Below are 12,165 nucleotides of genomic sequence, written 5' to 3' on the forward strand. Positions count from 1 at the left end.
AATGTGCTAAATGACTATTCTAGCTGCAAATGTCTGGTTTTTGGTGCAATATCTCCATAGGTGTATAGAGGCCCATTTCCAGCAACTCTCACTCCAGTGTTCTAATGGTACAATGTGTTTGCTCATTGCCTCAGAAGGCTAATGGATGATTAGAAAACCCTTGTACAATCATGTTAGCACAGCTGAAAACAGTTGAGCTCTTTAGAGAAGCTATAAAACTGACCTTCCTTTGAGCAGATTGAGTTTCTGGAGCATCACATTTGTGGGGTCGATTAAATGCTCAAAATGGCCAGAAAAATGTCTTGACTATATTTTCTATTCATTTTACAACTTATGGTGGTAAATAAAAGTGTGACTTTTCATGGAAAACACAAAATTGTCTGGGTGACCCCAAACTTTTGAACGGTAGTGTATTTACTGACTAACATTTAGTTATTAATAATTTCTTCTTTTTTTTTTTGCACCAAGTCTTTTTATTTATATTTGTGCATCAAAAGATAATGTACAAAGTTCATACGTTCAAGAACGTATATGATCAAAAATGACACAAATATAAACAACAACAAACCCACCCGCCCATCCCTGCAACAATAATACTGTACTGGTGTGCAACCACTTACATTATAAAAATGATACAGATAGAGTAAATAAAGAAAAATTAATAATTAGAAAAATAATTATTAATTCAAACAAAACAGCGTGATAAACAAGCTAACAAAAAAAGTAAATCAACAAGTAATTGACAGTGGTCCTCATGGGTTTCAAATTATACGTAATACAGGATCAGTTATACAAATAATAATTTCTTTTATCAACTTACCATTTGTGGTGTTTCCACTGGTCTGACTGGAGAGCGTAGACGTTGCCAAAAACAGAAATGGAACCATTGTGACTTGGGGGTAGAGAGAGAAAGAGAGAGAGAGAGAGAGAGAGAGAGAGAGAATGCTAAATGAATATGAATTGTATGGGTGTCTGAAAATGTGACCTGATGCAGCAGGTTTATGCTTTCATTAATAATAATAATAATAATAAATAAGCAATTTAAAAATGTCTAAAGCCTCCAAAAACTCAGAAGTCTCAGGTACATAAAGATGCAAATTCCAAGTTTTGTTACACTGATCACTGTTTTATGAAGGCTAAAGTGCAGCCATCTCGAATAGACACGAGTATAATAGTGCAAATACACCACTAGATGGCGAGCACGTCATTCATTTAAAAACAATCCATTCGTAAACGTAGCATGTGCAAAGCATAAATAATGAAATAATGCAACAACACCATTGTTTACTTGACACGTCTAAGTAATCATTTGATTCTGCAAGCAGTGAACTGTATTTACATCATATTTTTTGTTTGTTAAGCTATTAAATGACAGTAATAGTAATTACATGGATAACGTTTAGCAGACGCTCTTATCCAGAGCGGCATACAACAAACCCAGAGCAGCCTGGGGAGCAGTTGGGGATTAGATGCCTTGCTCAAGGGCACGTCAGCCATTCCTGCTGGTCCAGGGACTGGAACCAGCGACCTTTTGGTCCCAAAGCTGCTTTGCTAACCATTAGGCCATAGCTTCATGAAATTGCTATTAAATTATTCCCCATAACTTCTAATCCACTTTGGAGTCCCAGTGAATCCTGAGCCTGCCACAAGGTAAGACTGCATTCAGGATGAGACCCTAATCCTGAGTCAGAGGGCATCAAACACACAAGCAATTTACAGTCGTCCATCCATCGCAGCACTGCCACTGCACAAAGTCAGACTTAAAGTGCCATTCCACCATTGGATGTATTCTTTGGCATAAAATACAATATATTTTATGACAACATGACTAGACAGGGGTGGCACGGTGGTGTAGTGGTTAGCGCTGTCGCCTCACAGCAAGAAGGTCCTGGGTTCGAGCCCCGGGGCCGGCGAGGGCCTTTCTGTGTGGAGTTTGCATGTTGTCCGCGTGGGTTTCCTCCGGGTGCTCCGGTTTCCCCCACAGTCCAAAGACATGCAGGTTAGGTTAACTGGTGACTCTAAATTGAGCGTAGGTGTGAATGTGAGTGTGAATGGTTGTCTGTGTCTATGTGTCAGCCCTGTGATGACCTGGCGACTTGTCCAGGGTGTACCCCGCCTTTCGCCCGTAGTCAGCTGGGATAGGCTCCAGCTTGCCTGCGACCCTGTAGAAGGATAAAGCGGCTAGAGATAATGAGATGAGATGACTAGACAGAGAAATCTTTTAGCTTCAAAATGATATGTCAAACATAATTTTTTGACAACGACAAGTATATTAATTTTGCGACCAAAGTCACCTACCCTTTTAATTTCCGCGCGGTAGTGAAACGTGATGTCATCGGCAGGTTCCCCTTCTTGTGTACCACGTGTCGGTCTATTTTTAGACCAGGAAACCCCCAAAGTGAGAGAGTCATTTCTCCTCGTATATGGGGGCCAAAAAAATTGCGAAAAATTTTGAGTTAATCTTTCAGTTAGCTAGATTTATTGGTATTAGCTAGATTTATTGGTATTATTTTTATCGCGTTCTATCTGCCATTGCTGATAATATGTGCCACGTCACACGGTACACAAGAAGGGGAACCTGCCGATGACATCACGCGCGGAAATTAAAAGGGTAGGTGACTTTGGTCGCAAAATTAATATACTTGTTGTCAAAAAATTATGTTTGATATATCATTTTGAAGCTAAAAGATTTCTCTGTTTAGTGATACCATTTATATATGTTGTCAAAATATATTGTATTTTATGCCAAAGAATACATCCAATGGTGGAATGGCACTTTAAGTCAGGCTGTGACATTTCCAGATGCTCTAACCTGTCTGCCAGGACTCCTGTCTGGGTCATAACGGTTCAATAAACGGTAGTGTCTGATTAAAATGTGTGACGAGAGAAGTTGCTTATCGTCCAGGTCCTTTCCCCCCGTGTGCTGTGTCTCATACACGCTTATAAGGGTATGAAAATGAGAACGTGAAAGAGAAGACCTGTCCATCACAGGGCACCGTGTACCGGTACACCCACATTCACACACTCATTCACACCTGGGGTAATTTAGCAGATCCAGTCCACTTCCCAGCATATTTTTGGGAGGTGAGAGGCATCATAGTTACATCAGTTCTTCCTGACAAGTGACAGAAAACCGCTATAAACTTTTATAAAGGTTTATTCCAACAGCATTGATTTACAGTGACATAAGGAGTGTTTTTGGTTACGAAGTCAGGCTCGTCTCGTATTTCAAAGTGCATAATATAATGTTTATGTAGGTTTGCGTCGGTTGTTAGGAAAGGCTTAAGCAGGCATCATGTAGCCGCTGGACATTACCAGAATAAGGTCCACAATGCAAAACCATTCGTAGTAGCAAGTGGAAATACTATGAATAATATAATCACATTTAGCTGGTATTTTGATTGCAGTAAACCAAATGGACAATTATTAAACCTATTTCTAGACATTTTTATTCATTTCAAGCTTTAAATTTTCTTATTCTATGAGCAGATAATTTTGCTTTTTTACTAGAAATAAATCCTATAATCAGTCCTAATGTATATTCAACATAAGATGCCTTTCTTTTTGCATACTTAAGTGTTATTAGTATACAGTAAATACGCAGGTGATTATAGAAAATCGCACGTGCTGATTGGCCGAGAAATTCTGACTATTTCTCAATAATCGTCTCGAGCGACTCGGCAAAACGGCAGCCAATCACTTCGTCACCGTAAGCAAGGAAGAATTACAAATCATGAAAGAAAATGCTGTTCCAGTCAAGTCAAGTTTATTTGTATCGCGCTTTTAACAATAATCATTGTCACAAAGCAGCTTTACAGAATTTGAACGACTTTAAACATGAGCTAATTTTATCCCTAATCTATCCCCGATGAGCAAGCCTGTGGCGACGGTGGCAAGGAAAAACTCCATCAGACGACATGAGGAAGAAACCTCGAGAGGAACCAGACTCAAAAGGGAACCCATCCTCATTTGGGCAACAACAGACAACATGACTATAACATTAACAGTCCTAATATAAAGTCAGCTTCATTGATGCTATAAACCCCCCACCGACGGAAACCCGAGCGCAAAACTGTCCACGACAACTGCAGTCCCAAAGTCAGCAAGTCAACTGCAGTCCCCAGCCATAAAAGCACCACTGCAAGAGTCCAGAGCGTCCTCCAGGCGCAACCCCCAACTGTCCACATGGGGCCGCCCTATATATATATATATATATATATATATATATATATATATATATATATATATATAAGCACTAAAGATGCTACGAAGTTTGGTCTAAAACTATTCAAAGGTAAAATGGAGTTGTGATTTCAAAGCAAAGTATTTTATGTGACTCGGTGTAGATAAGTGATACGAGTCTGCACGCGTTACATTTGCATGCTGCTTTTGAAGTTTGAAATCTCATCTCATTATCTGTAGCCGCTTTATCCTGTTCTACAGGGTCGCAGGCAAGCTGGAGCCTATCCCAGCTGACTACGGGCGAAAGGCGGGGTACACCCTGGACAAGTCGCCAGGTCATCACAGGGCTGACACATAGACACAGACAACCATTCACACTCACATTCACACCTACGCTCAATTTAGAGTCACCAGTTAACCTAACCTGCATGTCTTTGGACTGTGGGGGGAAACCGGAGCACCCGGAGGAAACCCACGCGGACACGGGGAGAACATGCAAACTCCGCACAGAAAGGCCCTCGCCGGCCACGGGGCTCGAACCCGGACCTTCTTGCTGTGAGGCGACAGTGCTAACCACTACACTACCGTGCTGCCCCGAAGTTTGAAATAAAGGATTTTATTTTTTTAATACATTTATATTTATTTTAATAATCACCTGTGTGTTTATACTTAAACAATTATCCGCCTCAGGCTGAGTGAATATCACTGACTAATAACTTTGACTTCATCTCAGTTATTATTTAAATATTATTGGCCGGCTTTTTCTCGTGGTATATCAGATATATTCCATTCAGCTAGCATGATACTGAACGAGTCGAAGACGAGTAGATGAATGGAATATATCTGATTTACCATGAAAAAAAGCCAGCCGATATCATTATTATTATACATACACATTCCTTTCGGGTGTTCAACGCGTCTTTCTGTTTCAAAAGTCTCTCAAAATCTTCCGGATTTAACGAAGCAAACCTGGCGGCCATGTTTGTTTACAAATTGTCACAGTCGCTCACTATCACGGAAGTTTTACGTCTCACAGGACACGTTTGAGATGGAATACAGTAAAAGCGTGTTCTATTCCCTTCTAGCAGGTTTCATTCATTTGGTTTGATGGCGTGCAATATTGTTAGTATATCGCTTATCCTACGTGCATTACGTCACTCTATCCAATGGAGAATGACCATTGAATATGGTTTACTTGTCAAGACAACATGACTAGCTATAGAAATAAAACTTACTTACCAATTAATAAATTATTTTCTCATCTCATTATCTCTAGCCGCTTTATCCTGTTCTACAGGGTCACAGGCAAGCTGGAGCCTATCCCAGCTGACTATGGGCGAAAGGCGGGGTACACCCTGGACAAGTCGCCAGGTCATCACAGGGCTGACACATAGACACAGACAACCATTCACACTCACACCTACGGTCAATTTAGAGTCACCAGTTAACCTAACCTGCATGTCTTTGGACTGTGGGGGAAACCAGAGCACCCGGAGGAAACCCACACGGACACGGGGAGAACATGCAAACTCCACACAGAAAGGCCCTCGCCGGCCCCGGGGCTCGAACCCAGGACCATCTTGCTGTGAGGCGACAGCGCTAACCACTACACCACCGTGCCGCCCAGAGACGGGGAGGGATCGGGAAATGACCTCGGGCCGGAATTGAACCCGGGTCCCCGGATTTATGGTATGGCGCCTTATCCACCTGAGCCACGACAGGTGCGGAACGATTCAGAATGATTGTGCAAAGCAGCATGGGATTTCCCAGGCTAGGTAATAGACAACACAAAGACGCAATCGGACAGCAACTTTTTTTGTGAAAGTCTCTCTCTCTAAGGCACCTAAGGACAAAAAACTAAGGCTCCCCAACTCGGCTCCCACCGAAGAGCCAGCTCCCGTCGTTCACTTCAAAGAGCCGGCTCTTTGAACCAGATCGTTCGCGACCGACACATCACTAGTATGGATAATAATAATCACCGATATTCACTTTGCCTTTGGTGAATAATTGTTAAATGAATGACATGAATTAATTTCTACTTCTCTTGTTTGGTGTATGATCAAAACAATAAATCATAGTTCCCGGAAGTGAACAGAATTAAGGACGCTGCCTGTATTTAATCAAAATAAGGATCCCATTAAAAGTCAGCTGACACGCGTGTGCTGTAGATACACACCGCACAGGCAAGTGAAACAGCTAACACCGCAGTAACAAGCCTAACGCCTGGATGCCTAATGAGCAGTGATTAGTGATGAGCAGAAACAGACTGTTTCACCACTGTGGAATGTCGGTGCTGTCAGTAGATCTGTCCTCTCACTCTTACACCAAGCCTCGAGTAATGAGCTCTAAGCTTTAGGCCATTAAAACACACCGTACACTCCTTCTTTCTGTGTGAGAGTCAATACTGGATCTCATGGCTATTAATAAACCTGCTGTCTCGCTCCCTGTGATTGACTGATGGGGGATTTCTAATGAGAACAGAGTGTGAGGAAACAGCAGCGATACGATACCGCAATGTATTATACATCACACACACACACACACACACACACGAGATTCAATCTGATTTTGATTCAAATCAACAAGAAACAACAAAACATTTCCTGATACGTCTTTATGATTTGGTCGAGATTTGATTTTCAACACAGAACGTTTCAAGAGAATCCCATTGAATTTAAACATCAACCATTTAAGTATTTGCCCCCGTTCTTCAATTCCCCGATAGACCGTTTGCACATGACGTCACATGCCCCATGACCCTCTCTGATTTAGCCGTGTCCACCATCTTTGTGGAATAACACATGCGTAGCAACAAGTACCTTAATACAAAATGCCGCAAATTTGCGCAGTTATCAACCGCTCAAACATTTCTGCTAAGGCTGGAGTCGGATTGTTCAGTTTACCCGCTGTTAAAATGCGAGAAAGACCCCAAATGGAAGATCTAACCGGTAGACGACAGAGACAGCGGCTTGCAAATCTGAACAGATCGGATATAAAAGAGCCCAGCTACAAATATACAAGTATGTGCAGATCATTTTGTAAAGGGTAAGTTTATATTTTACGGTTTATGTGAACCATAGACAAAATATATATAAAGATGCGACATACTGTAAGTGATATACATGTAAGCGCTACTCCAATTTATATTGCAGTTACAGATGCATCGCGCAAAGCCGCAGTAAAATGCAGGTAGTTGAGCTCGGTAAAATGTTGCCTTAGAAGACGTCAATAATTAGGTTGGGGTTTTTTTGGTTTGTGTTTTGTGTCACATTTACCCACATCAGGAACCTACTAGATCCTTACAGCAAAGTTGCACTAAACTTTTGTACCGGAAGCAGAGCTCCTGAGCGGGCCAAAGGCCTGCGCGAGCGGAGCCCCATAGGCAAAGAGTGTGAATACATAAAGAAACCCATCAAGTTGTTTTCTGATGGTTTTGGTCCTGTGCGTGCTTCCATCATACCAGTGTTATAATTGCCAGTCCTAAATACCGCCTAGTGGCCAGTGTTATAATTACCAGTCATACACACCGCCTAGGGCGGCACGGTGGTGTAGTGGTTAGCGCTATCGCCTCACAGCAAGAAGGTCCGGGTTCGAGCCCCGTGGCCGGCGAGGGCCTTTCTGTGTGGAGTTTGCATGTTCTCCCCGTGTCCGCGTGGGTTTCCTCCGGGTGCTCCGGTTTCCCCCACAGTCCAAAGGCATGCAGGTTAGGTTAACTGGTGACTCTAAATTGACCGTAGGTGTGAATGTGAGTGTGAATGGTTGTCTGTGTCTATGTGTCAGCCCTGTGATGACCTGGTGACTTGTCCAGGGTGTACCCCGCCTTTCGCCCGTAGTCAGCTGGGATAGGCTCCGGCTTGCCTGCGACCCTGTAGAACAGGATAAAGCAGCTAGAGATAATGAGATGAGATGAGACACACCGCCTAGTGGCCAGTGTTCATAATTACCAGTCATACACACTGCCGAGTGGCCAGTGTTAGCCAGTAAAGAAATGAAACAAAAGAGGCTAGCTATGAAATAAGAAAATTCTACAACCCAGAAAGAGATGGGAGCTCCGGTTTTAGGCAGTGCCTAAATCCCTATATTATGCTTTTATCTGCTTCCCAGTGACAAAGTTAGTAGTTAACACCAGGTAATTCATGATGTCTGTGTAATTCACACTCGGCCACATCCGTACTTCATCTTCATACTCTACAGCATTGCTGTATGGATCCACCCCGAACGTTCTTTTATCTTTTCCCTGTATCTGACCTTGTCACTATTACTCAATTCATGATATATTTGCGAAAAATTACAGCTCGCTAATGTACTCTCCTCGTTCGCCATGGATGCTATCCCACAAAGATGGCAGACACAACAAAATCGGAGAGCATCATGGGAGATTCATGACATAAGTGCAAACAGTCTATTCGTAAGCTTAAACCCTTCAACCCCTGCTGAACCACAGTCGCCATTTCCTTCAAGGCTGGGACACACAGTGAAGCATTTTATAGCGCTGTATACAGCACGTGTACACTGGATGTGTGTATATATGTATCTAAACAAAACGGCTATAAAGGCTATCTTTCATCTTTCTTTCTATTATTATTATTTCTATTATTATGACCAAGATGGTGGCGCAGATACGTGCAGCAGCTCGGCACTCCAAATTGAATGAAAGGAACGGAAACATTAACTTCTATTTATTTATCCTTACACACACACACACACACACACACACATATATATATATCAGGGGCGATTTCTCAGAGACAACAAGGGAAGTCGAGCTTCCCCTAAAATTCTCTCCCCAAACTGCAGCATCTACAACATTGAATTCTCATTAAAACAATAACTTGCATAACATAATATATGCCCAAGATTGTATTTACGTTCATAACTATCCTGTAACTTATTTGAGTGATGTCTGACGAACTTGCAGTTCACTACGAGAATCACCTTTGCTGCCAGGCTGTAACCAGCGTTGCCAGATACTGCTGATGTTTTCCAGCCATAATATGTTTAAAACCCGCCAAAATGCACTTAAAACCGCCCAATCTGGCAACACTGGCTGTAACCTTTCTTATTTCAATGGGCTGTATGGCTGGCAGCCGGGTATCCGTTGCAGTCTATGAGACGGCTCTGAACAGCCAATTTCGGCTAGTTGTTATTGGTTAAAATCAACAAAATCGTCACTTCCAGGGAAGCCGGGCTTCTCTGGGACTAAACGAGACAGTGGGAGGGACAAGAAGCCAGGCTGATGAAGGATTATTGGAGGTAGTGTTTGAAAGACATGAGGAGGGCGGGCTCTGTACTTCAGCATCGGCGAGGAACATGGAAGTATGATCAGTCAGTCCCCAGCGGATGTTGAGAAAGTGTAGTTGTGAGCCAAAGTGCTGTCCGACTTTCTTTTCATAAAAACGTTTCTTCTCATTGATGTCTCTGTAGATTACTCTGTAAATAAATGTACATATTACTCGTTGTGCTCCGTTAACTTTCATCCATTCTATCAGTTTGATCATTCGCGAATTCACTCGTTTATTTCATTTGTAGTTCAATCTGGTTGTAGGCTAGCTTGAGCCTTATTGGGATCTGCAGTGCTAGCTGCTAACAGAAACTGGTGAAGTCTCTGGAAAGCACAACCAGCTGGTATGACAGGGTCACAGACCATTTTCTGGAAAAGGAGCGGAGGGCAGAATTTGTGTATAAATAGTGTTCATGTTCATGAATCTGAAGTGTGTATATTGTTCAGTAATGTTAAGAGAATGGTGGACTCGGTGTTATAGGTTATACTTGGGTATAATATTCAAGGTTCTGTGTGTTGCATAGCCTACCTGGTTATGAATTTCCAGACTGTGTTGCAGAAGATGTTCAAGGACGTGTTGCACAGCTGGGTGTTGTGTTAAAGACTCTGTGTTGCATATCAGGGTATGATGTTCAAGGCTCTTCGTTGAATAGCCAGTGATTTTTGGATGTTTGATATTTTTGATGAAGGATATGAGGCACTAGCCTGGCAAGCCAGACTATAACATGAAATGTACAAGCAAAAATACTTTCTGCCACTAGGTAGGGTTGTCTAGTTCACTATGCTAATGGGGCACACCTTTCTATGCTTTGATATCCGGCCTACAGGTTTTACGATGAATGCGTCAAATGGGCTTCCCCTGTTTTAAAAATCAGCAGCCGCCACTGGTGTATATATATATATATATATATACGTATATACACATACAGTGGTACTTGAAAGTTTGTGAATCCCTTAGAATTTTCTATATTTCTGCATAAATATGACCTAAAACATCATTAGATTTCACACAAGTCCTAAAAGTAGATAAAGAGAACCCAGTTAAACAAATGAGACAAAAATATTATACGTGGTCATTTATTTATTGAGGAAAATGATCCAATATTACATATCTGTGAGTGGCAAAAGTATGTGAACCTTTGCTTTCAGTATCTGGTGTGACCCCCTTGTGCAGCAATAACTACAACTAAACGTTTGCGGTAACTGTTGATCAGTCCTGCACACCGGCTTGGAGGAAATTTAGCCCGTTCCTCCGTACAGAACAGCTTCAACTCTGGGATGTTGGTGGGTTTCCTCACATGAACTGCTCGCTTCAGGTGCTTCCACAACATTTCGATTGGATTAAGGTCAGGACTTTGACTTGGCCATTCCAAAACATTAACTTTATTCTTCTTTAACCATTCTTTGGTAAACGACTTGTGTGCTTAGGGTCGTTGTCTTGCTGCATGACCCACCTTCTCTTGAGATTCAGTTCATGGACAGATGTCCTGACATTTTCCTTTAGAATTCACTGGTATAATTCAGAATTCATTGTTCCATCAATGATGGCAAGCCGTCCTGGCCCAGATGCAGCAAAACAGGCCCAAACCATGATACTACCACCACGTTTCACAGATGGGATAAGACTCTTATGCTGGAATGCAGTGTTTTCCTTTCTCCAAACATAACGCTTCTCATTTAAACCAAAAACTTCTATTTTGGTCTCATCCATCCACAAAACATTTTTCCAATAGCCTTCTGGCTTGTCCACGTGATCTTTAGCAAACTGCAGACGAGCAGCAATGTTCTTTTTGGAGAGCAGTGGCTTTCTCCTTGCAACCCTGCCATGCACACCATTGTTGTTCAGTGTTCTCCTGATGGTGGACTCAACATTAGCCAATGTGAGAGAGGCCTTCAGTTGCTTAGAAGTTACCCTGGGGTCCTTTGCTGACTATTACACGCCTTGCTCTTGGAGTGATCTTTGTTGGTCGATCACTCCTGGGGAGGGTAACAATAGTCTTGAATTTCCTCCATTTGTAACAATCTGTCTGACTGTGGATTGGTGGAATCCAAACTCTTTAGAGATGGTTTTGTAACCTTTTCCAGCCTGATGAGCATCAACAACGCTTTTTCTGAGGTCCTCAGAAATCTCCCTTGTTTGTGCCATGATACACTTCCACAAACACGTGTTGTGAAGATCAGACTTTGATAGATCCCTGTTCTTTAAATAAAACAGGGTGCCCACTCACACCTGATTGTCATCCCATTGATTGAAAACGCCTGACTCTAATTTCACCTTCAAATGAACTGCTAATCCTAGAGGTTCACATATTTTTGCCACTCACAGATATGTAATATTGGATCATTTTCCTCAATAAATAAATGACCAAGTATAATTTTTTTTTCTCATTTGTTTAAATAGGTTCTCTTTATCTACTTTTAGGACTTGTGTGAAAATCTGATGATGTTTTAGGTCATGTTTATGCAGAAAAATAGAAAATTCTAAAGTGTTCACAAACTTTCAAGCACCACTGTGTGTGTGTGTGTGTGTGTGTGTATATACAGTATATATATATATATATATATATTTTTTTTTTTTTTTAAGTCTGGCGGCACGCTGGTGTAGTGGTTAGCACTGTCGCCTCACAGCAAGAAGGTTCTGGGTTCAAGCCCTGTGGCCAGCGAGGGCCTTTCTGTGTGGAGTTTGCATGTTCTCCCCATGT

General features: G+C 42.0%; 1 protein-coding gene across 6 annotated transcripts in view; it reads right to left on the bottom strand.

Annotated features, from left to right (window-relative positions):
• ptprea (protein tyrosine phosphatase receptor type Ea) overlaps positions 1-12,165 on the bottom strand; it is a 320,826-nt gene that overhangs the window by 85,543 nt on the left and 223,118 nt on the right. For all 6 annotated transcript variants that reach the window (XM_060940270.1, XM_060940271.1, XM_060940275.1 and 3 more), the window contains one exon: positions 821-892. In XM_060940270.1, the coding sequence (XP_060796253.1) occupies positions 821-892 (72 nt within the window). The remainder of the gene's footprint in view (positions 1-820; positions 893-12,165) is intronic.

The sequence above is a fragment of the Neoarius graeffei genome, chromosome 14 (genome assembly GCF_027579695.1).
Source record: "Neoarius graeffei isolate fNeoGra1 chromosome 14, fNeoGra1.pri, whole genome shotgun sequence".
Classification (NCBI taxonomy): Eukaryota; Metazoa; Chordata; class Actinopteri; order Siluriformes; family Ariidae; genus Neoarius; species Neoarius graeffei.